Source organism: Protobothrops mucrosquamatus, unplaced genomic scaffold (assembly GCF_001527695.2).
Source record: "Protobothrops mucrosquamatus isolate PMUCROS unplaced genomic scaffold, P.Mucros_1.0 scaffold286, whole genome shotgun sequence".
In the NCBI taxonomy this organism is placed as follows: Eukaryota; Metazoa; Chordata; class Lepidosauria; order Squamata; family Viperidae; genus Protobothrops; species Protobothrops mucrosquamatus.
Window position 1 is genome coordinate 801,033 of NW_015386630.1, and position 24,513 is coordinate 825,545.

Sequence of the window (24,513 nt, forward strand, 5' to 3'; positions counted from 1 at the left end):
TTTACTGCTGCGACTTTTGTCGGAAACTGGTTGTGAAGCTCCCAAATGTCAATCATGTGACCCCAGGGATGCTATGATGGTTATAAATGCAAGGGCTGGTCATAAAATTACTTTTTAGCACTCTCATAACTTCAAAGAATTACTAGATAAGGCAATTGTTAAGCAAGGTCTACCTGTAGATTTCTAGTTTGCTATCTGCATCAGGCTGAACACAGTTTTAGATGGGATTTTTAAAAATGGGTTTAAATTACAAGAAAACACATTTTAACCGAAGATCAAGAAAATGTCCTAAAATGAAGAGCTGTTCAGTAATTCAACAGACTGCCTTCAGATTCACCTTCACTAGACACGTGCTATATCTGTCAGATTATCTGTCAGGGATTCCTGTATTAGAAAGGTGACTGAACTACATGCTCTCTTTTTTAAAGTATCAAAGTTTTTTTTCATATTCTTTACCAACTTCTCTTACATTCCACATCACAATCTTCCATGTGTCATCGCGGACAGATCCATAAATTATTGACTTCCACTGCCCATCATGCCTTGATCAGTCATGAATTTGTCCAATTCCCCCTTTGAATCTGTAAACTGGTAGCTATTTCCATATTTGAATTCAATTATTAGGCTCATATAACACCTTAAGATAAAGAGATTATAACTTAAGATGCTCTGTGAACTAGAGCATTTTGATTAAACCACACTGTATATATTGTACACACCCAGCCAACTGTAATTTATTCAGTAATCGATAGTTGAACCTTACAATATTTCTAGTTTTGATCCTAAATCGCCTGCATTTCACTTCAATATAAAGACCTCTACATTTCTTACCAACTCTGGGAGTCTCTTATCCCATCCATGCTTGTGATTTTCTGAATATGAAATGAAAGTAAATTCTGCCATTACAGAGCTGCAGGAGAACTGTGCCTATGACAGACATCTTAGCATTATTGTGTTTCTGAGCCACTCTTTATTTTTAGCATTCCCCTGACTTTAATTCTACAGCTCAATGCAGCACCTATTCTTAAGGCTTTTAATTCTCAACTCTTCTAAATTCAAGCGTCCAGTACCAGTTGTTTCTTCAAATTCCTGCTTTCTTTATAACTGTCAAATCCAAGAGAAGGCAGCCTGCAGTCTTAACCCCACAAGTTGAAGCTGCCAAAATTCAGTGGATAAAACCAAAATTACAGTACAGCAAAATGATACTCATTTTTAAAAGAGTATTAATGTATATATATTAAATTTCAAGTAAGAATCCATGTGTTGCATGAAGGGGCAGGAGCACAAGAGATGAAAAAATTGCTCTGATCCCTCCAATTATATCACCAACACGTTCCCTACAGCTTCTAGAACTAAAGAAAAGATCATTTTTTAAAAAAACAACATTCCCCAGCATAACTATTCTAGCCCAGTGATTCCTGAAGTCTTAGGTAAACCAGTATACCAAAAATTACACAACCACCCATGTTGGGGAATCATATGTCTCTTTGTTGCCCCTCCCTTTTCTTGATGTATAGCCAAATCATCTTGTGGGCCAAACCAATGACTCACTCATCACTACCAAGCCGAGAGTCAACCTCATTATGATCTCAGACATATTTAAAAGTATACACTGCTCCTGAAAGACAGGGGGATGGGAAAAAGTGAGAACATCAAACAATGGCATGACCTAGAGAACAGCGGCAAACAGCAGAGGATGTTAAAGTGCTGAGTCAAAAATGTGTAGAGAAAACCAGCAATAAAAATCATCCAGCTAAAGTGCTGGTGGCATGGTTAGCAGGCTTCAGCAAATCTATTTTAAGAAAGGAGGAAGAAAGCAAAGCAAAAGACAACGCAACCAAAGCTCAAGACCGGACAAAACACTACATTCAGTTATTGACCACAAGAGGGGAGGAGATAAAGTGTGTTAAACAAAGGCTACAAAGAGAATCTGTAAAGGAAGCTAACTTGATTTCCCCCCCCCACCTGCAATGTTATTAAAAAACTTATTAGCCTTAACTTTTTAAGATGAAAAGAAATTGAAAATCTTAATAAAGCTGCTACAGTAAATCAATGTCTACGTATAGTTTGCAAGTAGGAAAATATAAAAGCTGTCCTGTTCTCAACAACTGATATTGTCAAACATACTGCTTCATAATAGACTAACCATCCATAATGGTTAGTAGCTATTAACAGCCTAAACCAGAGGCAAGAGTTCTACAGAAAAAGCCTTCTTTTTCTGGCCCTTCAGGTTCCTCTGTGGTGACTACTGCAAATTCAAGGCATAATTTTCTGTTTCAAAATGAAAAATACTCTACTGTACAAATATTTATAAAAAGGAAAATTCCTTCCAAAACTAGTTATATTGTGCTGCTACCTACTCTCAAGTCCTCAGCTTCTTCCAAATGTTAAATCCCTAATCAACAAAAGGCCATCCAGCCCAGGCTTAATTCATCAGTAGTCACCATCAGTACATTTTTTGACAGAGAACTCCATAGCACAGACTTGTGTTTTTCTTTATTTTAGTAACAGTGATATTCATAGGAGAAGGGCATGAGTCTGGTCTTTCTGTATTCAGCAAAGGAAAACTATCTTGTGTATCTAAAGTTTTATGTACTTGCATATTTAAAGGATGAATTAAAAAGCAGAATAAGAGAATTCAGAATTAGCCAAGAGTCCCTCATAGCAAATTTTTTGAAATACAGTTTAGTAGCAATCAAACTTCATGACAGCTTATTGAAAATAAACCATCAGGATTTTGTGTAAGAAAGTGTTGTGTAAATCAAGACTTTCAATACACAGAACAGGATAACACTTAGCCCAGCTAAGTTGATTTCTCAAAATCAGCAATGATGGCTAGTTTTTTCCCCAGCCAAATAAGCCATTATTCCAACAATCTTGACTTCAAAACATCCAGAACAACACATTAGTGTCTTCACAAAAAGGAAAACAGCCTCTATTCCAAAGGTTGTCAGTTCTAAAATCTTCAACATAAAGCTATGATCCTGTTAATCTGCCAAATTCAATCACGTAAAATTTTCCAAAATATCTTCTAACTTACAAATAACTCCCTTAATAGCAAGAGACATTATCCTATATTTAAAATATCAAGGAAGAGGTCACTTCCTCAAAACACACCCCAAACAAGTTTCAGTCAAGACTCCCCAGTCTCGTCTACAATCCTGGCATTAAAATCAGCTTTTATAACTTTGATTTTGAAATTTTGTTTATTTTATATTGGTGGTCACTCTGAAAATCATCTGGGGAGAGCAAGGAAACACAAATAGCAAAATAAGTAATAAAACCTCAATAAATTTCTCAGGATGTCTTTAAAAAACTGTTTCCCCTCTCTCTTTCAGCAAAAAGAGTTGTTTAAAACAGCTGTAAAGTACATAATTTCCAGTCAAATTCCTTAATTTAAGTCCCATTATCTATTGTAAGATTGGAAAAAGAAATCCTAGCAAACAAAACAGACAATTCACAGCAAGCTAGACATACAACTGTTTACATAAAGGCAAAGCCTCAGATTTCTAAACAAGAAAAAATGTCAGATTGAAATGCTGTCTGGAATACCTTGATTATAAACAGAGGCACTTCACCCCAAACCTACCACTGTATTAAAATAACTACTACTTCTTATGTCTTGATTCTTCCAGATCTATGGAGAAAGGGGCAACTGTTTTAAGTCCTAAAAACTGCTTATTATGACTAGTCAAATCTCAACTTCCACGCTATCTAATCCAATTGACCCTCTTGCGCCTTTGACAGCTGTTTATCTACAAATCTCTGCAGCATGAATACTAGAAGGAGACACTCAACACACTTAAGAGCTCTCGGAAAGGAACTTTTTCTAGCCTCCTCAGGATTACTCTCTTTTGTGCAGGCCTCCGAAAGGCGCCAGCTTCGAGTCACACAGAGATCGTGGGAACGCACGGGCTTCGTCGCCTACCTCTTCCCGCCTCTTCTGCCAACGCCCGCAAGGTGATTCCTCCAAGATTTCGGACTCGTCCTCGGACTCGTCTTCTTCTTCCTCCTCTTCCTCCTCCTCTTGAGTTGCCGCCGCTAACGGCGGCGAAAGTGAGGTCATGCCGGATCCCGCAGACGCAGCCTCGGGTTTCTGGTCGGCACCGATATTGCCGGATAGTTGCTTGGTTTCGCCCTCAGACATCGCCGCAACGGAGGAGGCGACCTACACGTTGAAAGAGGAGAGACTTCTTTCAATAGGAGGACAGGCGGGGCGGAGGCCGTTCGTGACGCAGCACCAGGACGACGCGCTTCCGCCAGAGTTACGCAGGCCCGTCCCCCGCGAGGGGCAAACGGGGGAGCTGGCCCCTCATGCTCCACCAACCCAGCGTGACAAGGCCTCGGCGTACACGGCTGTCACCCCGGCGACGGGAGACCGCGGTCCCCAGCCACAACAACCCGGCAGCCCAAAAAGTAGAACTCACCGGGCGCAGGCCGACCTCCACCACAGCTCAAGAACCTGAAGCCAACTAAATAGGCAACAAGCCGCGCTGCGACGGAGGCACTCCAGGGACGGCAGAGGCAGGATTTAGTCGAGCCAATAAGAACCCGACCTGCGCGCTAAGACGCCTGTGGATTGGACGGAGTGCTGCAAGGCGGCCCCCGCGGTTGTTCTCATTCACTCCAGCCGTCCGCCGAGCTTCACTGGGACAAGGCGACAAGGCGGGGCTTTTGTGGCTGCAGAAAATGGAACAAGATATTCCTGCGCAAGTTGATTTTGAGCGCACAGTGCTTGCGTGACCCAGAACCAGCCAGTGTAGAGCTGTTCTGTATTTCCAGCTGTCTGCGGAGCCAGTGCGTGAACGCCGTCTTTCTTATCGCTGCGTGAAGCAAAAGGAGAACTCGGCTGCTGCTTAGCTCTTTTCAGATTGATCATTGAAATGCCGCTAATCACATACGTGGTTAGAAAAGCTCCCTCTGATTGTGTAGTTTCTGAATCAGGAATAAACAGCCCTTGATCATTTTGAACATTGGTAATGGAGCAGAAAACGCATGCACGAATTAACAGCTGGTTCGTACATAGCCTGGATATAGTCAGAGTACTGGAATTGGCTGAAAACTACACAAACCTTGTTGTATGTGTTTATCTGAGGTGTGATCTAAGCAAGTGGTTAGCAAATCAGAACTTTCCTAATTAAGCTTCTAATTCTCCAGTTGCTGCTACTGAGATATGCACTATCCCCAACTGGTGATTGTCATTTTGGTTAATAGGCAATAACAATATCATGAATTTGTGTAATCCCTATTTTAAACCATCAATACTGGTTCAATTGCTACAACTTGTTACACAGCTGTGTTGCTATGGGAAATCCCTTTAATCAGCCCTTGATTGCTCACTAACTAGCCTATTCCCCATATCAAACTTAATTTTTTATGTATGGTGTTTTGCATCTGTCTATTCCCAGTCATTTTCTTTATAAATTAAAAATGCTCAAATGTATCTTTTTCTTCAATGCAGGTTTTTTACTTATTCATTAAACCTTTATTATGCCTTTCACTCAGCTCAGGGCAGTGTGCATAACATTCTTTCCTCCAGTTTTTCCAACATCCTTGCAAGGAAAGATGGGTCTGAGAGAGAATGTATGGCTTAAAGTCACCCACTCAGTTTCCGAAGTTGTCTGTAGACCTGAACTTGAGTCACTCCGTTTTTGATTACAGGTATTTGCCATCAAATTGCTGTCAACTCCTAGCAACCACATAGTCTATCTTAACCACATTTTGTTACCCTAACTCTACAATATCCTTTTTGACGTATAGTGGATACAATTGTACATACTGTTCTTATATAAGTGCACATAAAGTTGTGTAAAGGTATATATTGGCTATTCGATTTTCAATTCCAAATTATTTTGAGCAGAGAATATGTTCTTTCAAATTTATTGCTTTGAAATAGTTAATTATTAATAGTTAATTATTAGTTACTGGCAGAGTTTTAGCATGCACTGCCATGGTAAACTAACACAGAGAAATAGAAATAAGTAAAAAAATTACAAAGCATCTCTCTGTGCTCTTGGAACATCCTCATGAGCTTTCAATATACTGGCTCCTGCCCTCGGATTTTTTTTTAGTGACTTGGAAAGGCTAAGGTACAGTGTAGCTTAAAATATGATCTGCCAGTTTAGTTTTAGAAGCTGTAAACTTGGAAAAGTGTGCACGTGCACACTGTTGTTCCTTAGCTCTTTTATAGTAATCTCCCTTTGAACTAAATGTGACTATATAATTTTCATGCCTTTTAACTGCCATTTCCCTAATATAGGGAATCCTTCATTTTTAACCCTTCTCTTTTTAGCCTACCGCTCCCTTAAATACTTCATATAATGTAACGTAATGTAATGGTCTGTAATGTCTGTTAAGCAATCTGACAAATTACCATTTTGATACTAGACTGACTACACCACTGCCTCCTATTCGCCTTTCTTGAACTGATGAAAGTGGCTCTGTATTCAGTACTATTTTGAAAAAAGCACCTTTGAGACCACCACGACTTGGATGACTGAGAATCTCCGTAGATATTCAGTACCGTGGACTTGCGCAGAAATGCAGTACTGCAAAGAGAAATATGCCCCTTCAGTAAATGGAAATAAAATACCCTCAGGCCTTCCCTTTAGTTGCTCGGCAACCAACGGTACGCCCTTTCCTCCTCATCGTCTATGATTTTGTAATATCCGGTCCGGTTTTCTCCCCTCCCACTCTCCATTCATTCCCTTCTGTCCAGCCATGGCCTTCAATTTCCCTCACCCTCTCTAGCAATCGCTCTGCTCGGAAACGCTTTTTTTTTTTTTTTCCTTCGTATCATTCATCGTCCTCACATCCGGTTCCCGTGGTTCCTCGGCGGGGACTCTATGGTGTCTGTTTCCGGTCCCTAAATCGCCTTCCTTCTGTCGTTCGCTTTCTGTCTTTGCCGCTCTTCCTTCTTCGGCTCGGCGGGGCCCGGGCCTGCCTGCCATGGGTGCCTACCTGTCGCAGCCCAGCACGGCCAAGAGCTCTGGGGATGGTGTCGGAATTGGGCCTCGGCCGCTGCACTTCGGCTACAGCGCCATGCAGGGCTGGCGGGTCTCCATGGAGGTGAGGGCGGGACGGACTGAGGGCGGGAGAACGGTGTCTTGCTGGGTGATTCTGCCCTACGGGAGGCCCCGGCCTCGTTTCTTATGGCGGCTTTCGGTGGGAAAAGCGTCCTGATTATGCGCAGGACTAACGGCCGGAGGCTCCATGTGGGGCCCCTGTCATGGAGTCCCTACATTTGCGGAGCTGTTGATAGTTGGGCGCCCCGGAGGCACCGGCAGGTTGCGAGGACCGTTGCGCTTGTATATCTGCCTTCTTTCTTGGGCCCTTTCTTAAATCGCGGAGAGTTTCCAAGGGCTTGATCCGCCGCACGGTAGTCGCTGTTCCCCCTTCACCGATCCTTCTTTTTTTTTTCAGGATGCTCACAACTGCATTCCCGATTTAGACAGCGAGACTGCAATGTTCTCTGTCTACGATGGTCATGGAGGTAAGGGCCACCCAATAACGAGGTGTCTATTAGTTTTAAGGACATCTGTTGGGGCCAGGCGTTTTGAGAAGGCTATCTTGCAGGCCCTTACGTACCCACAGCTTGAGGAGGTTCATTGTCAGTGCTTTTTATATATGCAGGCACTTGTTTCTCATTGAAACTGACTAGGGCAGGGGTAGGCAACCTTGGCTCTTTTATGACTCGTGGACTTCAACTCCCAGAATTCCTGAGCCAGCTGTGCTGGCTCAGGAATTCTGGGAGTTGAAGTCCACGAGTCATAAAAGAGCCAAGGTTGCCTACCCCTGGACTAGGGTGACCAGTTACTATTACAACATTGCCTTTGTGGGAAGTCTTGATGGTCTGCCTGATTAACTTCTCTGGATTTTGTGGAATAATGGGTTTGTCAATGCTAGGGTCCTAACTCAATCCTAACTCACGTGTGCCTAATAAATGGGTCTTTTGAGTTATTTCCGTGCTACCCCATTTGTTCAGCTTTGGGATGCCGAAGCATATTTTCTTTGAAACAAACGTGGTTACTTGTGGGATGAAACAAGGGACTGTCAGTTTCTAACTGTTGGCCTCTTTGCTGTAGGAGAAGAAGTAGCCCTCTATTGTGCCAAATACCTGCCAGAGATCATCAAGGATCAGAAAGCATATAAAGAAGGCAAACTGCAAAAGGTAAGACAGAAAGGCTGTTTCCCCAAACTATAGAACAGTGTGCCAAAGAAGTACAGCTAATTCTGTGACTGGATCTTGTTTCATGATTCCATTCTGTCTTTTCCCTGTCTTTGCCATTTGATGCTTTTAAGATATTTTCTTTGACTATATTGTAAAATATCTAAATTGCTTGTTAAAAACTAGAGTTTAGCATAAATGTGAAGCAAATTCTGGTTAGAAATTGGCTATTTTTTGTATAACAATGAAAGAAAAAGTGACAAATCTTTTTGTCCACTGATATTAATTATACTGCAGTATAGTATTAGCTTGTTTATTGGGGCTATTATGAGCTGTATCATACATCTTGGATAAGTTGTTATCTAAATAGTTTCTAATATTAATGGTGGTCTCCCTGGACACCCATCACAAAGAGATCTTCCTTTTTTCTTATTAGGCACTTGAAGATGCTTTTTTGGCCATTGATGCCAAGCTTACAACAGAAGAAGTGATCAAGGAATTAGCACTGATGTCAGGGCGGTCTCGAGATGAGGGTGATGAGAAAGAGATGAAAGTAGCAGATGAAGATGATGGTGAGTGAACAGCAATTTGCAGTGCAGTCCAGTGCAGATCAGAGGCAAAATCCAAGTAACCAGAATGAGATCTCTTATATCACCCTTGTATATAACTGAGATTAAATTCCTAAAGTGCAAGAATGTCTGAGATCACATTTCCTATGTTGTGTTAAATTTAACATAAGCAACTTAAACCAGAGATCTAATCAGTAACTATGCCAACTTTACGAAAGAGCCCAGACAAAATCAGAGGTGGAGAATTAAAAGTTCTAAGCCAGCATTGCTGGTAATTGGGGTAATGGGAATTGTAATCCAGCATCTGGAGACCATCGTGTTTGCACTTACCTCAAACAGTTGCAGCTTGGTAAAAATAGTTTATATGATTAGGAAAACTAGTGTCAGGCCCTTAAGACCAGAATTTGTAGTGAGGAATGTAATTCCATCTATATTTTTGGTATGTAGATTGATGTCATATGTGTAAAGCTATATTCCAGGCATGTCAAACATGCGACATAATAATAATAATAATAATAATAATAATAATAATAATAATAATAATAATAATAATAATAATAATAAAGTTGGAAGGGACCTTGGAGGTCATCAAGTCCAACCCCCTGCTCAGGCAGGTAACCCTATACCATTTCAGACAAATGGCTGCCCAGTCTCTTCTTAAAAACTTCCAGTGTTGGAGCATTCACCGCTTCTGGAGGCAGGTTGTTCCACTGGTTAATTGTTCTAACTGTCAGGAAGTTTCTCCTTAGTTCTAGGTTGCTTCTCTCCTTGATTAGTTCCATCATGTGACGTTGCGTGATGTATCACGACTTTTTCTCCATTGCCATCAATGGGGTGGGCACGATTTCAGTATGGTGCATCTGGCCCGCGGGCCGGTAGTTTGACATGCCTGCTATATTCCTTTAGTCATAATAAACTTGCCTAAGATATGATTTTAAAAATGGATGTTGACATTGAGACTGGCTGCATTTTCTCCCCCCAATACTCCCATGCAGTGGACAATGAGGAGACTGCCTTGCTGCATGAGGAGGCTGCAATGACTATTGAAGAGCTTCTGACTCGATACGGGCAAAACTGTGTCAAGGGCAAGCTGGGCCCACCAGGCAAAGATGTAACCCAGGAGGATGCCCGGGAGCCAAGTTTGAATGGTGAAGTAGATGCTGAGGAGCCCTTGAGGCATCATAAGGAGGGTGAAGAAGAGGAGAAAAATGGCAAATTGTGCTCTGAGACCATCAGTACCTCCCATGGTCCAGATGTGGCTGGTGGAGGGGATGCTGATACTTGCCAAAAAAAGACCTCTGAGGGAGCATCTCCTACCAGTGGTGAGATGGAGCCATCCTGCTCGTCTGCAAGCAAGAGCCAGCAAGTGATCAAGTCAATGTTCTTTGAGGACAGTGAGGATGAATCAGAGGATGCAGAAGAGGAAGAAGATGACGATAGTGAGGTACCATCATCATTTGGGCAGTGGGGGGAGGGGCACTTTGTCCTTCCATAGATGAGCTGAAAAAGCAGAACTTAGCCTTCTTTACAGTTGAAGGCTAAGAAGAAGAAGGTACCCCAGGTCCTGCATGCAGGACAGCAGCCAGAGCCATGGGGTCAATTTTATTTCTGTTATGGGTGGATGTATTACATTTTGATTAGGAATGCAGTGAGGATGAGGATAGCTACAGCAGTGAGGAAGAAGAATATGATACTGAAGAAGCAGAAGAGGAAGATGATGAAGACATGATGCTCCCAGGAATGGAGGGCAAAGAAAAGGTCAGTGTTTGTGAAGAAAGTGGGGAAGGAATTGGGACACAGTGGTCCTTACTGAGATTTGCTGAGCTTCTTTTGCTCTTGTCCTGGTTTGGGGCCCACTCTTTCAGTAAGTCTTGTGCTTCAGCATGGGCTCTCCTCACAGTTCTCTTACTCTCCAGCCTGGCTCAGACAGCGGCACAACAGCGGTAGTAGCACTTATCAGAGGCAAGCAGCTAATAGTAGCCAATGCTGGAGATTCCCGATGTGTAGTGTCTGAAGGTGGCAAAGCTGTGGATATGTCCTATGATCATAAGCCTGAAGATGAAGTGGAATTGGCCAGAATAAAGAATGCTGGTGGAAAAGTAACCATGGATGGTCGGGTAAATGGTGGCCTCAATCTCTCCAGAGCAATTGGTGAGTAAACAGGTATGCATGTGCTAGAGGTATAGGGCAGTAGCCACTACTGACAATGAACACCAAATCTCCCACTCAGCCTTCAAATGACCAAAACATCACACATGCAATCTTTCAGTCTGCAGCCTCTTTTTCTCTGAAAAAGGAAGCTATTTCTTCAGTCATCTGACCTGGAACTATTGAAGTGCCTTAAGTACAAAGGAAAAGGAGTTATGTCATAGTATAAAGAAAATAGAACAATCTAAAAATAGAGATTATTTTATAGTGCCTACTTATTTGCAAATCAAACCTTGCACTAATGGACTCGTTTTAACAATTGTCAGCAACCAGCTTTTGAAAACTCAAAAGCAAAGGACTAAAAACTTTATTGAATGTTCCAGCAACAACAATTAAAAACTTAGGTCCGTGCTAAACTTTAAAGCTGGCTTAATTGTGGACATGCCCATTCAGAAGAATAGGCTTTAAACATGGTACATATGGTTGATGCCATCTGTGACTTGGTCCAAAAAATATAAAATAATGTGTGAATGTGGAATGTAGAGTGAAGTAAGAATTTGTTTCCAACAGTGAATCCTTTGACAAAAAGTGGCTTAAATGTTGTGGATATGGTATTCTAGATCAAGGGTCCCCAGCCACGGGCCACTACTGAGTCGTGGCTGGTTTGGATGTGGGCCATATGAGCGGCAGGCCTGCGAATTCGCTCATGTAGCTCATCTCGCGTGAGCGATAGGCAATACGCGCAGTTCACACGCAAGAGGCGGGTCAGTGCACACATGCGCTGGCCCACCACTTGCACAGGCCAGTTCCCCCCCCCCCAGTGGGCCACCAAGCCATAAAGGTTGGGGACTAGATTAAATGGGTCTTTTAGCCAGCCCATCCACATTTGGGGGAGTTATTTTCAGGAGGATTTATTTACTTCATTTTTTTGTTTTGTTTTTGGGAGCATAAAGCTCAAATTCCAGAATTGCCTCATGAATATTTGTTATTAAGCCAGTTTGACTTGATCTATCATGGAAGTGAATCCCAGCTGCTTGATTTGGAAGAAATGGAATGTGTTACAAACCAGAAGTTAACTAAAAAAACCCTGTTATGTCAAAGGTGTCTTTGTGTTTGAGAAATGCCTTGAATGTTCTGCCACTTACGGGGGATTTTTTCAGTTAGTGAGCATAACCCAGCTTTCTCCTTGTTGCTGCACTTTTCTCTAGGACACTGAACTCTCAAATCTCTTGAATGTTTTTGTATCTTAGGAGATCATTTCTACAAACGTAACAAGAATTTGCCCCCAGAAGAACAGATGATCTCAGCGCTGCCAGATATCAAGGTGCTGACAATCAACGATGACCATGATTTTATGGTCATTGCCTGTGATGGCATCTGGTAGGTGGAAATTGAGCTTTGGGATAAATAAGAATCCTTATTATGATAGTTGGCTGAAATTTAATTTCTTTCAATGTACTTGAGGAGTAGAGAGTGCTGATAACTTGTACCAAGTCAAGACTTGGAAGGGACTATACTGCAAAGCTGAGGACAGGTTGGTATAATTGTAACCTAGTCTTTCATTTGTTTTTCACGATCTCTGTCTTTTCCTTCTAATCCAGGAATGTCATGAGTAGCCAAGAGGTTGTGGATTTTGTTCAGTCCAAGATAACACAGAAGGGTGAAGATGGAGAGTTGCGATCTCTTTCATCTATAGTAGAAGAAGTGAGTTGGAGACTGGGAGACATGACAGTTGAAATTAAGTATAGGAATATTTCTATATTATATAGAAAAAGACATTCAACTCTCAAGTTTAGCAGATTTTTTTTCAGGCTATAAGATAAAGAGTTCTATTTGATACAGTAAAATTGCCAGGATCTGATTGAAAACATATGAGAAGGACTAGATCTTGGAATGCACCAGGCATGCACTCAGTTTACTGACTGGGTCCCAATTGATTAAGCCGGGGGAACAGTCATTATTTTGATAACAAATTATATTCAGGAACTGAAAAACGTTACAGGATAATCATTAGGTTCAGAGTCTACTTCTATTAAATCTTGTTCAGTTTTCACAAAGATTCCTTCCTGAAGGCTTATTAACAGACTCCCTAGCAGGTATCTGAAACCATCAGACTATTGCCTGAATTTCTCTGTCCTTCAGTTTAATGAATGTATTCCAGAAGATGAATTTCATGCTGAATTCATTCTCTAATTTTTGTCTAAACAGCTCCTGGATCGTTGTTTGGCTCCTGACACATCTGGTGATGGAACAGGCTGTGACAACATGACTTGTATCATCATCTCTTTTAAACCACAAATCAGTCAAGGCTCCCCTGCTGAGAGCAGCAAACGGAAACTGGAGGATAGCACAACAACTAGCCCCACAGAAGAGGGCTGTAGCAAGAAGGCCCGACAGGACTAGCAGCCAAGTTGGGTAGGGAATTGCCCATGCTCTCACTGGACTCTTGTTTTCTAAACAAAGCTGAACTTTTGATGCCTGTTTTAGGCTTTTTTTATCCTTAGGGAGGCCCATTTTGTCTTTATTATTTGAAGGGGGGGAAGGGATTCAGGTGGGTCCCACTTTGAAACCATTCCAAAGAGTGAATGGCAGGGAGGGTCATAATCTGGCCAAAGCCCAGAAGGCAGACTTACCTGCTCAAACACTCTCAGTCTCTCTCTCTCTCTCTCACACACACACACATACACACACAGACCACTGCAGCATCTCTGTATGGTTGTTGCCATTTCCATGCCTGTGATTTTTCTGTTGGCGGGAAGCAGTTTTCCAATATGGAGTTTTCAGAGCTGCACTTCTATTTAAGGCCTCCACTTTTGTTTTTAATTTGTGGGACTGATTGCCATACTCCCCACCCCACCCCACCCCATGGCTGCCAAGTCTCAACTCTGTGTCATTCATTTTCAACTGAGATTTTTTTCAAACTAAAAACTAAAACTCTTTTATCAGTGACTGTGTACTTTTGTAAAATTGTGAGGGGAGGAAGTAAGATGAACTGAACCATTATGTAATCCACTTACTTTTCTTGCTTATTCCAGTTTCTTTCCAATTCCAAATCCTTTCCCACTGTGAGTTCCATGCCTATGACTTGCAGGTCTTTTTCTGCCCAAGCAAACTAGAACCAACAACCCCTTGTCTTGTCCATGGAAACTTTTATCTAAACCCTTATGATTTCCCCAGGAAGCTTGCAAAAGACAGACAACCCCAATTCTTGCTTCTTTTTTTGTTAGAAAAGTAGGGTTCCTTTCTTTGAATATAGGGGAACCTAAATTTAGCCACATGGTTTTTATTAAGACTTAAATGCAACTCTGTAGGCCAGTGGTGGCGAACCTATGGCACGCGTGCCAGAGGCGGCACTCAGAGCCCTCTCTGTGGGCACATGTGCCATGCCCCAGAGAGGGCAACTGTCCCTCTTCAACCAGCCACCCGCTAACTCGCCGAAGTCCCACATGGCCGGATGCATCCCAGCACCCATGCGCTCGCTGGCCTCTGTGTGCAGGGGCCGATGGTGTCAGGTGGCAGCCACCCCAGCCCCTGCCTCACCTTTCCCTGTGACAATGGCACCCCCGCCCTGCCTCGCCTTGCCTCACCTCACCCAGCAGGACGAGCCTCCTGCCCACCGCCCCACCTGCCAGAGACCCCCTGGATCTCCCCCAACCCTGCCTGGCCCCCACAGGTGTCCCTCCCCATGAGCAACATTGAGGTGATCACGCCCACCTTTGCCACACCCATCCAATCTGCCATGACCACCACAGCCACGCCCACCCAGCGGGCCACGCCCACCTGGCACCCGGCGATAAATAAGTGGGTTTGGGGTTGCAGTTTGGGCACTCGGTCTCTAAAAGGTTCGCCATCGCTGCTGTAGGCCATGAAATATAGCATCCTTATTTTACAGTCATAAATTTCAATTTGAACTTGAAAAAAAAGTGGGAATTGGAAGCCTTTGAGAGATAAAGCTCTGTCTTCCATTACCACTCTTAAAACTCCCCAAACCTAAAAACAAGTTGGGCACACTTATTTAAGCCTTCCCCAAATGAGCCAAAATTGTGGATGTCACTGGAATACTTCTTGCAGCAGGTAGCAATGCGGTCCACCAGCCCATTGCAAGTTGTTTGCTCTTTTTTCCAACGTGCTTTTTTATAACAGCCTTTTCCAATTTTGTTGCATCTATTGTTCCTACACCATTGATTTGTATAAGGCTAACCCAAAGTTGATTTTCAACCTATTTTGCCTCATTCCTATGGAATATAGGATCATAATACTACGGGACATTGTGAAATTCCTTCTCGGTTTCAACATTGAGGTGAAAATTTAAGTAACTTTAATTACTTGCTACTTTATATGGAATTATAGCTATTCCATTAGATTTCTGAGTAATTCCTTAAGCGATCACTCAGATAAAACTAGCATGTTTAAGGTTTCAGGAATTTCATAGGAGCTTATTCTATAATAATGGCTTCAACATCTCATGGCTTTGTTTTCACAGCAAGTCTCCTATGGGACTTGTTATAAAGCAATCCACAATGTAGTCCAGAATCTCTCAGAAGTTCTAACCTGGCTTCACGTGCCCCCTTTTTCTTCCTACCAATACAAACTTTTACTTGAGGATTTTCCAGTCCAAGCCTCGATCTTTATCCAGAAGGTTAACATATGTAGTTATCTTATCAGAACTGAAATTCTGGCCTATTTAGATCAGCGCTTTCACTTCCACAAGTACTCTGCTCAAAGTAGTTACTTAAAATCATTTAATCAGAGGTAGGAAATCTACGATTCAGGAGATCCAATCAATATGGCCAATTATGAGTGATGCTTGAAGTTGTAATTCAACATCTGGAAGATGACAGGTTTCCCAAGCCTCCTTTAATGGGAATCTGGCCTACAGTTAGTCTCTCAGAGATTGTTCAGCAGTTTAGCCCCATCTGACAAGACTTCCCACCACCTAAGTAGGTAACGCATGGGATTCCATCCCTACATATTATAAAGGGAGGATCCATTAGACTCCTGGGATAGCTGCTATTTATTATCCTGAAGCACCAGAGGTCTTAATCAAGTGGGGGCTAAAAGATGCCAAGTGTTTGGGGAACAAGTGAGCAGTGATGAATCTTGCATGGGCTGCAGACAGGCTTTCAAGCTAGGAGAGCTTGGATCTTCAGTCCGTGGTTGCTTCTGTGCGTTCAGTTGCTTTACTCTGTCATCACTCCTGCCAAACTGCAGCCATCACTTGTGTAGGCGAGAGAATCTGCTGAAAAGCTGTGGCCTGATGCAGCACTACATAGACTGTGCTCACCAGCAGCCTGTGGCTGAGTTTCAATCTCCACTTCCACTTCCACCATATTCAGGCCATCCCTGCACAGGAGAAGAACAGTGCTACTTGTGAACTGGGTGGAATACGGCTCAGAAAAACAGGGTAGAAAGCTATAATTCACAATATTGCACTATAAAGCAAACTGGGAAGAAGAGTATGTTTTTGTGTTTCTTCCCTCTGCGCTACTGTATTTTTCGCATAATCGAAAACAGAATGAGGATGTCTGCCATGAGTGAGAAACTGGAGGTAGCAGTGAGATGGAACCTCTCCCAAACTGGACTTGCAACAGCCCAATAAAGCAGACCTGAGGCCAACACTATTTGTTCAATAGGTCTTCCTTCCCTACTCTTCCATCCCATCCCATCCAGAGATTACTTATAGGGAGTAGCTTTGCTTGGGACTTCCTCCAACCCTTCCAAGTCCACCATACTGACCTGTGAGAAGTTTCTTGAGCTTCACTCAGCATGCTGCCTGCCAAGGCTACAGTGCTGGCAGATTCACTGTTCCGATCTTTTTGACATGGTTCATGTTGGCTGTTACTTGAATGGGGGATGGAAACAGAAGCCCCCTTCTCAGGCACCATGGGGGTAGGCAGCACAGCCAGCAGTTCGTTCACTGTTACGAAGAAAGAAAAGATAAACATGGCAGCATCCCCTTTCTTGGCATCACGAAATTTCTTCACATATCTAGATAACCTCTGCAAGGTTTCCTTAATGGAAATGTTGATCGCATGAAACCTAATAGAATAAAACTGTCTGCCAAGTACGGAAATTGAGCAAAATTTTCAAATGGTACTAAAACAAAAAAGAGGAACAAAAGGGTTTATTCTCACACAGTTTCTAAAAAGCTCATAAATTCTGCATATTAAATGTCAGTTTTAGAAGCTGCTCAGTCGTATTTCCCATCTTTTTACTACTCATATTTTTTAGCAATTGTAGACAATATGAGATACCAGTATCTACTAGCTGTTATACAAAAGGAGCTATCCAAAAGTTAGGGGAGTTCCTGAGACATTTCTTGATTTAAAACAATTAAAAGGAGAATCATTTCTGAGTTTTCTGGGCCAATTAGAAAAAAATGGCATTTGAAGAATCCTTACTGTATAATCAAATGGATCAGTTAAACTAGTTTTTACCCAAAGCCTTCTTTGCAGAGTGTTAGTGCATCTCCAAATTATTGGCAAAGTTTTCTATGCATGTTTGTTGGGAGAGCTGTCAAGACTGGAAACAGACAAGAACTGCAACTCAATGGGAATTATAACGGTACGGCATTTCTAAAATAGTACCGAAAAGTACCAGCTATATAAAAAACATAGGCAAATATTGTCAAAGAATTGAGAGCTTGGTGGCTTTACATTCATTGATAATTAATTTTGCAGGAACAGACTACCTGAAGCCCAGATAGGAAGCTGTAACATAACTCATCAAACTGACATGACACTGTTCTTCCATAAACAAAACTAAACGGGATGTTCCATTACCAGAATGGCTGCAAAACTAAGGTATTGTTCCAATGTAATACTACTGGAACTTAAATGTAATCGCAAGCCATGCAGGTTCAGAAATAATGGACTGCTGTATCTGTCATTGTAGACTCTTCTGTCCCACTTTAAAGTGAGACATCAACTTTCTAAAGGCAAAATTAGAATAAGTTATCTTATGGAAGGAGGCTTAAAGGGCAAAGCAAGAATATATTAAATGAGAGCAACTTGTGATGTGTCCCCGGAACTAAACTTCTTTGCCTCTCTGACTTCAGCACAACTCACAACAACTCACGTACATTTGGCGAGGTTCTCCAGTTCCACTGTGCTCAGCTCCCCAGCTTTCTTTCGGGAGCTTCCACACCCCCAGCGATTCCGGCACAGAGAGAGTACCACGACCCCATACACGTAGGTGAGCATCAGGGGCACGCCCACCCCTGCAGGCAAAGAGCCTGTTATAAGAACCACCTCTGTTCAAGGACCGTTCATGCAGCCATGCAATTCACGAAGGGCAGAAGATTTCCCTTTCAGTACGAAAGCAAAAAAGCATCTTGTGGATCCACACACCCCCTCCCATCTCGGTCTCGTTGTGGCTCTTACCAACAGTGACGGCTGTGATGACAGGGGACACAAAGAGAGAGAGGAGAATGCTGCTGGCAACAGAAAGACACTGCTGGCAGCCTGACAGCTTGCTTTTACGCCCATGGCTCAAAACCTGGAGGAAAAGGAAAGAATGATAAAGAGATCCCCAGAAAAAAACTACTTTGGCCTGAGCTGCATTTCCCATGAGCCTATAAGAACATCCTGTGCACATTTTATGGGCCTCTGTGATTATGAAATGGTATGGCCTCCAAGCATGTCTCCGTACCTTCTTCCCTGTGTAAATGGGTATGCCCAAGGTGATGACTGGCACTGCAATGCCAGCAACAAGTGAAATCACCATTGGGGCACCCAACACCATGCCCAGCTGCCATAGGAGCTTCCGGGTTCGAGACCATGGCTTCTTTCCCCAAAAGGTGCAGCCAGAAGGACTGAGGAGAAAACAGGAATCAGTTATGAGCACAGGGACATTCACAAGTACAATACAAACTGTAGATGCCCTTAAATTTTCCTGTTAGTTAGCACAGGGTTTGCTACCATCCATTTCCAAAGCAGTTTTTGCAGCGTCAAAAATGAAGAAGTCGGATTGGGCTGTTGCTGAAACCAAAGTCCCTTTCCCAGAACTGCACGCTCACAGAAACAGGTCTTGGTGAAATCCACCACTGTTGCTCCCTAACTTCTATTGGACTTGATGTAGACCAATCTCTTTGCATTCAATGTATACAAGATGCGGATCTCACTCATCTAGAGAGAAGCATAAAGCTTTCCGAGGTTCAAGGCTTTCTGAAATTCTTAGTTCATAAAATATTCTTAACCTGCTACCAGTAGCTTTTATTTATTTGTCCTCAGAATTCTATTAAAGTTGTTACCCACTTGACTGTTTTCGATATACTCAAATTTGTTGTAAATGTCTATATGTCACTATGCGATTTTCTATGGTAGAATATTGATAGATAAGTTTAATTTATGGCATAAACATAACTTTATATTAATTTTATTAAAATCGTAAGATGGAAAGATTAAAAATAAGAATATTTAGAAGAAAAAGTAAGTAAATAAGACAAGAACTAAGCCAAAAATACAGGAAAAAAAAATAAGTATAAAGAAATGACTTCCAATTTTCTTTTACAGCAGTTATAAGTACGGATGTAAATTAACCTCTTACTCTATGGTTATAATATTTATAAACAATTTTTAAATGGTATGTCTGTAGAAATAAATGGTGCCCTGGATTCTAAATCATCATAAAACATTATTTTCCTTCGATAGCTCATCTTATCAATGATGCCGATATAAGTATACAACTTAATTTAGTGTGTTTTACTCCCCCCCCCCCCGGTGTAGATATGGGATTGCAATCTCATCTAATCCAAAGTGCTTCTTTGAGCACCTATATAGCTTATTTCCATCTCTACCAAGCCCTTGATCTGCAACTCCATTCCCTGAAGGTCCTGATGGATAGAAGAGAAGCCTGGAATGGCCAGGCCCACTCCCATTTCCCTCTCCACATGCAACACCTGAGGAAATGCACATCCGTGATTTCTTGCATGCACAGCCAGCAGAAAAGGCAGCCACAGACAGTGCAGTTCATACGGTTACAGCTCCCGTCGTTGATTTTCATGATGAAGGCACCACAGCGGGGACAGACCTTGATGGTGTCAGGGTCTGTGGAAAGCAGAAAGAAGAAAACAGGGCTTAAACCAATGCAGCTGATCAGGCCCCAACAGGTGTACTTAGGGCCAGAGATATGAGGGCACTGGCAGAAAAGATACAGGTAAGGAAGAAACCCGGTGCTGGGAGAAGGCAAAGAGGCACCATTGCCTCAACTCACTGTGGGCTGCTTCCTCTTTCCAGATCAATTGTGTGGAGAGTTCCACAGCTCCCAAAGGGCTCTGCTGCTTCCACTCCCGCCAGGTCTGCTCACAGGAGGAATTGGGGTGCCAGAGCTGCCGGCAATGGTAGCAAAATTCTGTCTTGCAATCCTGACGACCACAAACAAGCCGGGGGCATTCAGCACAGCCATATGCAATTACAGCATAACTGGAGGAAGCAAAAAAAAAAGCAGGGACATCAGCCCGGGAACCTGATACCACTCACAGAATTCACTCTCCTAACTCAAGCTTTATTTTTATTTATATTTATATGTGACCTTTCATTCATCAGCTGAAGGCAGCATACAGAGTGATTCTCCTTCCATTTTCCCCACAACAACCATCTTGAGAGCTAGGTTGGATTGAGAAAGAAAGTGATTGGTCCAAATTTATCTAGTAAATTTCCAAGACTAAGGATGGACTGGAACCAGGGTTTCCCTGGTGCCAGTCCAATACATTAACCATTATACCATACTGATTCTTTAAACTTTGACATTTGCTCTTTTATTATTTATTAATTTACAAGGCTGCCCTTCTTGCCCAAGCGACTCTTGTGAATTTAAGGATTGAAACTAAAATAGTGCAAATCTAAACAAATAGGAAATGGCAGCTGAAAATAAAAAACCTCAAGAGTAATAACAAACCACCTGGGTTTTGCTAACTTCCTGATCTCCAATGCCAGGCAAACAGACAGGTCTTAAAAAACACTTTCCAAAAGGCCAGCAGGTTGGGACCAAATAGATCTCATGGTAAAGGGGTTCCAAAGAGCAAAAAAAATACCATGACTGAAAAGGTAGTATTTCCTGGGTCCCACAAGATGGCAATCTTTTAAGTCAGGGGTCCTGTAACACGTTCCTCCTGCCAGATCTGATATAGGTAGTCCTCAGTTAATGAGAATAATGGGGACTAGAATTTCTGTTGCTTATTGACACAGTCATAAAGTGTGATATCATGTGACTGCACCACTTAGCAGCAGCTATTCTGGCAATCCCAGTTGCTGTTGGTATGCAAGGACCATCCAGGTTGTTAAGGGAGGACCACACATGGCTGACTTTGCAAGTGGGAAACTGGCAGGAAATGTATCGAATCATAAAGTTACTGTGGGACGCTGTGACCAATAATTACAGATTGGTCACCAAGTGCTTGAATAACGATCCTTAATAACTTCAAGGGCACTGCTACCCCTCTGCTGCTGTGTCAGCCCTTCCAGGTAAATCAGACAGGAAATAACAATGAGATGAGCTAATTCTGCTTTATTATACTGCTACATTAACAGAATCTTGTAAGTCTGAAGGTACAAATTTCCCGTCGTCACTTTTAGCCATTGGATCAACTACTGTGTATCCTTCCTAAATGTCTTCTTTCCTTTGAGTGTTAAGCTACTCAGGGCTCCTCTGTCTTGTCTGGGTGTTTCCTAAGCAGCATCTCTTTCTCTCATTCCGCAAGGCCGTTCCCACATACCATCACACCATTACAAGCTAAGTATGAATACCAGACTGGTGATGAGGACCAGTTGTTCAGCACCATTGTAAGTTCATTCAGTTGCTGAATGACTGGTAGTTACACAAGGACCACCTGTAAACAACTGGAAAAAGTGGTCCTTCAATTATCCTGGCCACTGCTATAAAATGCTGTATAAGTAACAACCAGCATTTTGAATTGCACCTGGAAGCCTATTAGGAACTAGCACCGCTCACTTTCCCATTCAATCCACTTCTCACAACTTAAAACTTTTTTTTTTTAGAGTTAAGCGTTTCATGGTGGCAGCCACAGTCTTACCCCCACCTCTATGTAGCATTTCTTATGTAATCCACTCTCCAGAACACCATATCTCTATCAGTTGAGGGACAGATGAATGTTAGATGGCTGGGAATCACCAGAAAGAAATTATCTGCAATAGTGAGCATGTTCTGTAAATACTACTTTTTGTGGCATCAATGGCATTTGCTTCTCTCTGTAATGGTTCACTTAGCTTCAGCATTCCCAGTTTTTAATCAAGCTTTTCTATCCTATTACTTTAGGGTAGGGGCTGACAAAGCAGATTTATCAATACGGCCTCAGGACATGTTCTCCCCAAAACCTAGATAAGCAAGGTTGCAAGGAAGATTTTTTTTTATCTTTAAAACACTTGCAGATTAGTAACAAAACCGTTCAGTTAAATGCCTAACCAGCCATCTGCATCAAATCAAATGCACTCAGTGCCTAACAGTGCAGTATGTGCACTTGCAATTGTGTCTTCAGAAAGAAGAAGCCTCCTTGACACAACCTAACCTGGTGAGATGTGAAGGAGAAAAGTGAAGCCTGGGGAGAAAGAAAAAAAATCTGACCTCAGGAAAACAGGTTTGCTGGATAAAGTATGAGTGGCAACTATGGAATAAGCAAGTACAGGGTCTCTCTGGGCATAACTACTCTAATTTAACTGGAATCCTCAACTTCAGATTCCCACTGAAATTTTCACTTAAATCTATCACGTAGAAGAAATCACTTTATTTAGAACTGAACCTCTAATTCAGTCTTACACTAATAGGCCGATTTATTAAAATTTCTTCCAAGTCAAGAAGTCAAGTCACAGTGCTCTAACACCAATGTTTTGAAATTGGAATCATCTGCAGGTGAAGCAACGCTCTCCCTCAACGAGCTCTGGATCTCTGCATCAGTCCCACCACCACTCAGGATGCTAAATAAACCCAGATCTGTCTGCAACTGGAAAGAAAAACTCTGAAACTAGTTTTGTAACTCCAGTTGGCACAGAAACTGAATAAATGAAATAATGGAGAAAAGAGATACACAGAAATCAACAATGGCTGCCCAATCTCAACCATCTTGCCAGTATATTAACTCCACTGCCTCTTTTCTCCAGCAAATCTTTTACTCTTTCCTGCAACTCGATTTCAGTTTAATGCAAAACCTCTTCTCCCTCTCTGGTTGTATGCACTCAACATATTTAGGCAATATGGGTGGATTTACCAGGGGGTGCACATATAAAGTTGACAATAAACAGAACCAAATACTGTAAGCCAACACGCTAGGAACATGTACATTCACACAACCCGCTAAGTTTGATAAAGTCAAAATGTGGTTAAGTATTTCAAGTTTTATGTTTGTTTTTGGTGACTTAGCCTGATGTACGATGCCGGTTCCTGCTTTTAACCCAGGAAACAGGTTAATTTGGTAAGAAGATTGGGCATGCTTTTTGAATGCAGCCTCTAAGCACTTAAGAGAGCACCACAGTCCCTTAACGGAGCTCAAATCTTGAAGCATTTCACTAGTAGATCAGATTTCTGCACCTGCTCAATGTTTCCCTCCTGCCCCGCTAAGGCCACTGAGCCAGCTTGCACCCCACCTGCAATCAGGGGCCGGGCACCAGCGCGTGCCAGGGTCCGCAACTAACAGGCGCCTCAGCAGATACTCTTCGTATTTGTCGCGCAGGCCGGCCTCAGGCAGCAGCTGATGGATCTCGGCCGGTTGTAACAGAGCCGGACAGTGCGGACAGGCCAGCTGGACGCGGCTCTCGCTGATCTCAATGCGCAAATACTGCTGCAAACAAGCGAGGCAAGATAGGTGGGCACAGGAGGAAAGCGCAGGGAAGGCCGCCGCGGGCTGGGCCAGCAGACAGAGCGGGCACTCTACAAGGTCCTCCTTTTCCTTCTCCTCCTCTGGAAGCATTAAGGCGACTCGGGCCTCCTCGGCGCGGTCTAAGGAGGGCCCCTCCGGCTCCCCGAGTGGTTCCGACATGGTTTGGGGTTTTCGTCCAAAGAGGCTCATGACGCCGAGAGAGCAAGGGCCCACCCTGGGTCGCTTCATCTGGGCTGAAGATGCTCTGAGACGAGTCGGGCGAGGCGTTCAGCCCATCGCGCTGCTCAACCCGCAGAAAGGCCGGAGAACTGGCGGCCGAAGGGCTCCTCCTCCATCGCCAGATTCAGTCTCCGATCCGCCGCTGTCTCCTCTTTTCAGCTGCGCTTCGCCATCGGCCGCCTCCGGCTGTGCAACGCCTCTAATTCCCTTCCAGGAGGGCAGGAGAGAAGCCAGCAGGGGCGCAAAGGGAGGCCCGATTTCCCCGGGGTTGGATAAACACGCCGCAAAACACGAGGGAGTCTTGCGGGACTGTTGCGGAGCCCGTGCGCTTACCCCAAGGATAACTAGCTGGCCACCCGGCCAGTGTGTCCTTGGAACGGCCAGCAAAAGGCGGGGTTTGCGCCTGATTTGCTTGTGCCCCGCGGTGTCGCCACCTCTTCGCCCTCGCTTTAGCGCACTCGCCCCCGCTCGGCAGCCTGGGAAATGTAGTCCCCCAGGAAGACGGAGCGAAACAAAGAGAAAGTCTCACGATTCTTGCTCGTTCTTGAAACTTTCTCTCTTCGGCCCCTTTGTGCGAAAAA

General features: G+C 43.1%; 3 protein-coding genes across 4 annotated transcripts in view; 1 reads left to right on the forward strand and 2 right to left on the reverse strand.

Annotated features, from left to right (window-relative positions):
• The window catches only part of NRBP1 (nuclear receptor binding protein 1), a 20,781-nt gene extending 16,605 nt beyond the window's left edge, over positions 1-4,176 (reverse strand). For both annotated transcript variants that reach the window (XM_015814807.1, XM_015814806.1), the window contains exon 1: positions 3,929-4,176. In XM_015814807.1, the coding sequence (XP_015670293.1) occupies positions 3,929-4,147 (219 nt within the window). In that variant the 5' untranslated portion in view covers positions 4,148-4,176. The remainder of the gene's footprint in view (positions 1-3,928) is intronic.
• Positions 4,177-6,845: 2,669 nt separating this feature from the next.
• Positions 6,846-13,541, forward strand: PPM1G (protein phosphatase, Mg2+/Mn2+ dependent 1G). Its single transcript, XM_015814851.1, has 10 exons — positions 6,846-7,068; positions 7,423-7,492; positions 8,085-8,170; positions 8,604-8,739; positions 9,732-10,180; positions 10,378-10,494; positions 10,653-10,887; positions 12,135-12,264; positions 12,486-12,588; positions 13,093-13,541. Exons 1-10 carry the CDS (start codon positions 6,949-6,951, stop codon positions 13,285-13,287), a joined length of 1,641 nt encoding a protein of 546 aa, XP_015670337.1. The 5' UTR covers positions 6,846-6,948; the 3' UTR covers positions 13,288-13,541.
• Positions 13,542-15,612: 2,071 nt separating this feature from the next.
• On the reverse strand, positions 15,613-24,297 carry LOC107286440 (E3 ubiquitin-protein ligase RNF19A). Its single transcript, XM_015814808.1, has 8 exons — positions 23,481-24,297; positions 20,098-20,306; positions 19,784-19,931; positions 18,535-18,697; positions 18,267-18,381; positions 17,966-18,103; positions 16,621-16,801; positions 15,613-16,227 (listed from the first exon to the last, which is right to left on the reverse strand). Exons 1-8 carry the CDS (start codon positions 23,939-23,941, stop codon positions 16,065-16,067), a joined length of 1,578 nt encoding a protein of 525 aa, XP_015670294.1. The 5' UTR covers positions 23,942-24,297; the 3' UTR covers positions 15,613-16,064.
• Positions 24,298-24,513: the final 216 nt, after the last annotated feature.

Excerpts from the sequence above, each read along its gene's own strand:
- LOC107286440 (XM_015814808.1), bottom strand. The coding sequence starts at position 23,941 with ATGAAGCGACCCAGGGTGGGCCCTTGCTCTCTCGGCGTCATGAGCCTC. Across the intron at positions 16,802-17,965 it reads ACTGGAGAACCTCGCCAAAT|TGAACGAACTGCTGGCTGTG; the intron begins GTACGTGAGTTG and ends TCTTCGTAACAG. Across the intron at positions 16,228-16,620 it reads GCTCAAGAAACTTCTCACAG|GGATGGCCTGAATATGGTGG; the intron begins GTCAGTATGGTG and ends TCTCCTGTGCAG.
- PPM1G (XM_015814851.1), top strand. The coding sequence starts at position 6,949 with ATGGGTGCCTACCTGTCGCAGCCCAGCACGGCCAAGAGCTCTGGGGAT. Across the intron at positions 12,265-12,485 it reads ATTGCCTGTGATGGCATCTG|GAATGTCATGAGTAGCCAAG; the intron begins GTAGGTGGAAAT and ends CTTCTAATCCAG. Across the intron at positions 12,589-13,092 it reads TTTCATCTATAGTAGAAGAA|CTCCTGGATCGTTGTTTGGC; the intron begins GTGAGTTGGAGA and ends TTGTCTAAACAG.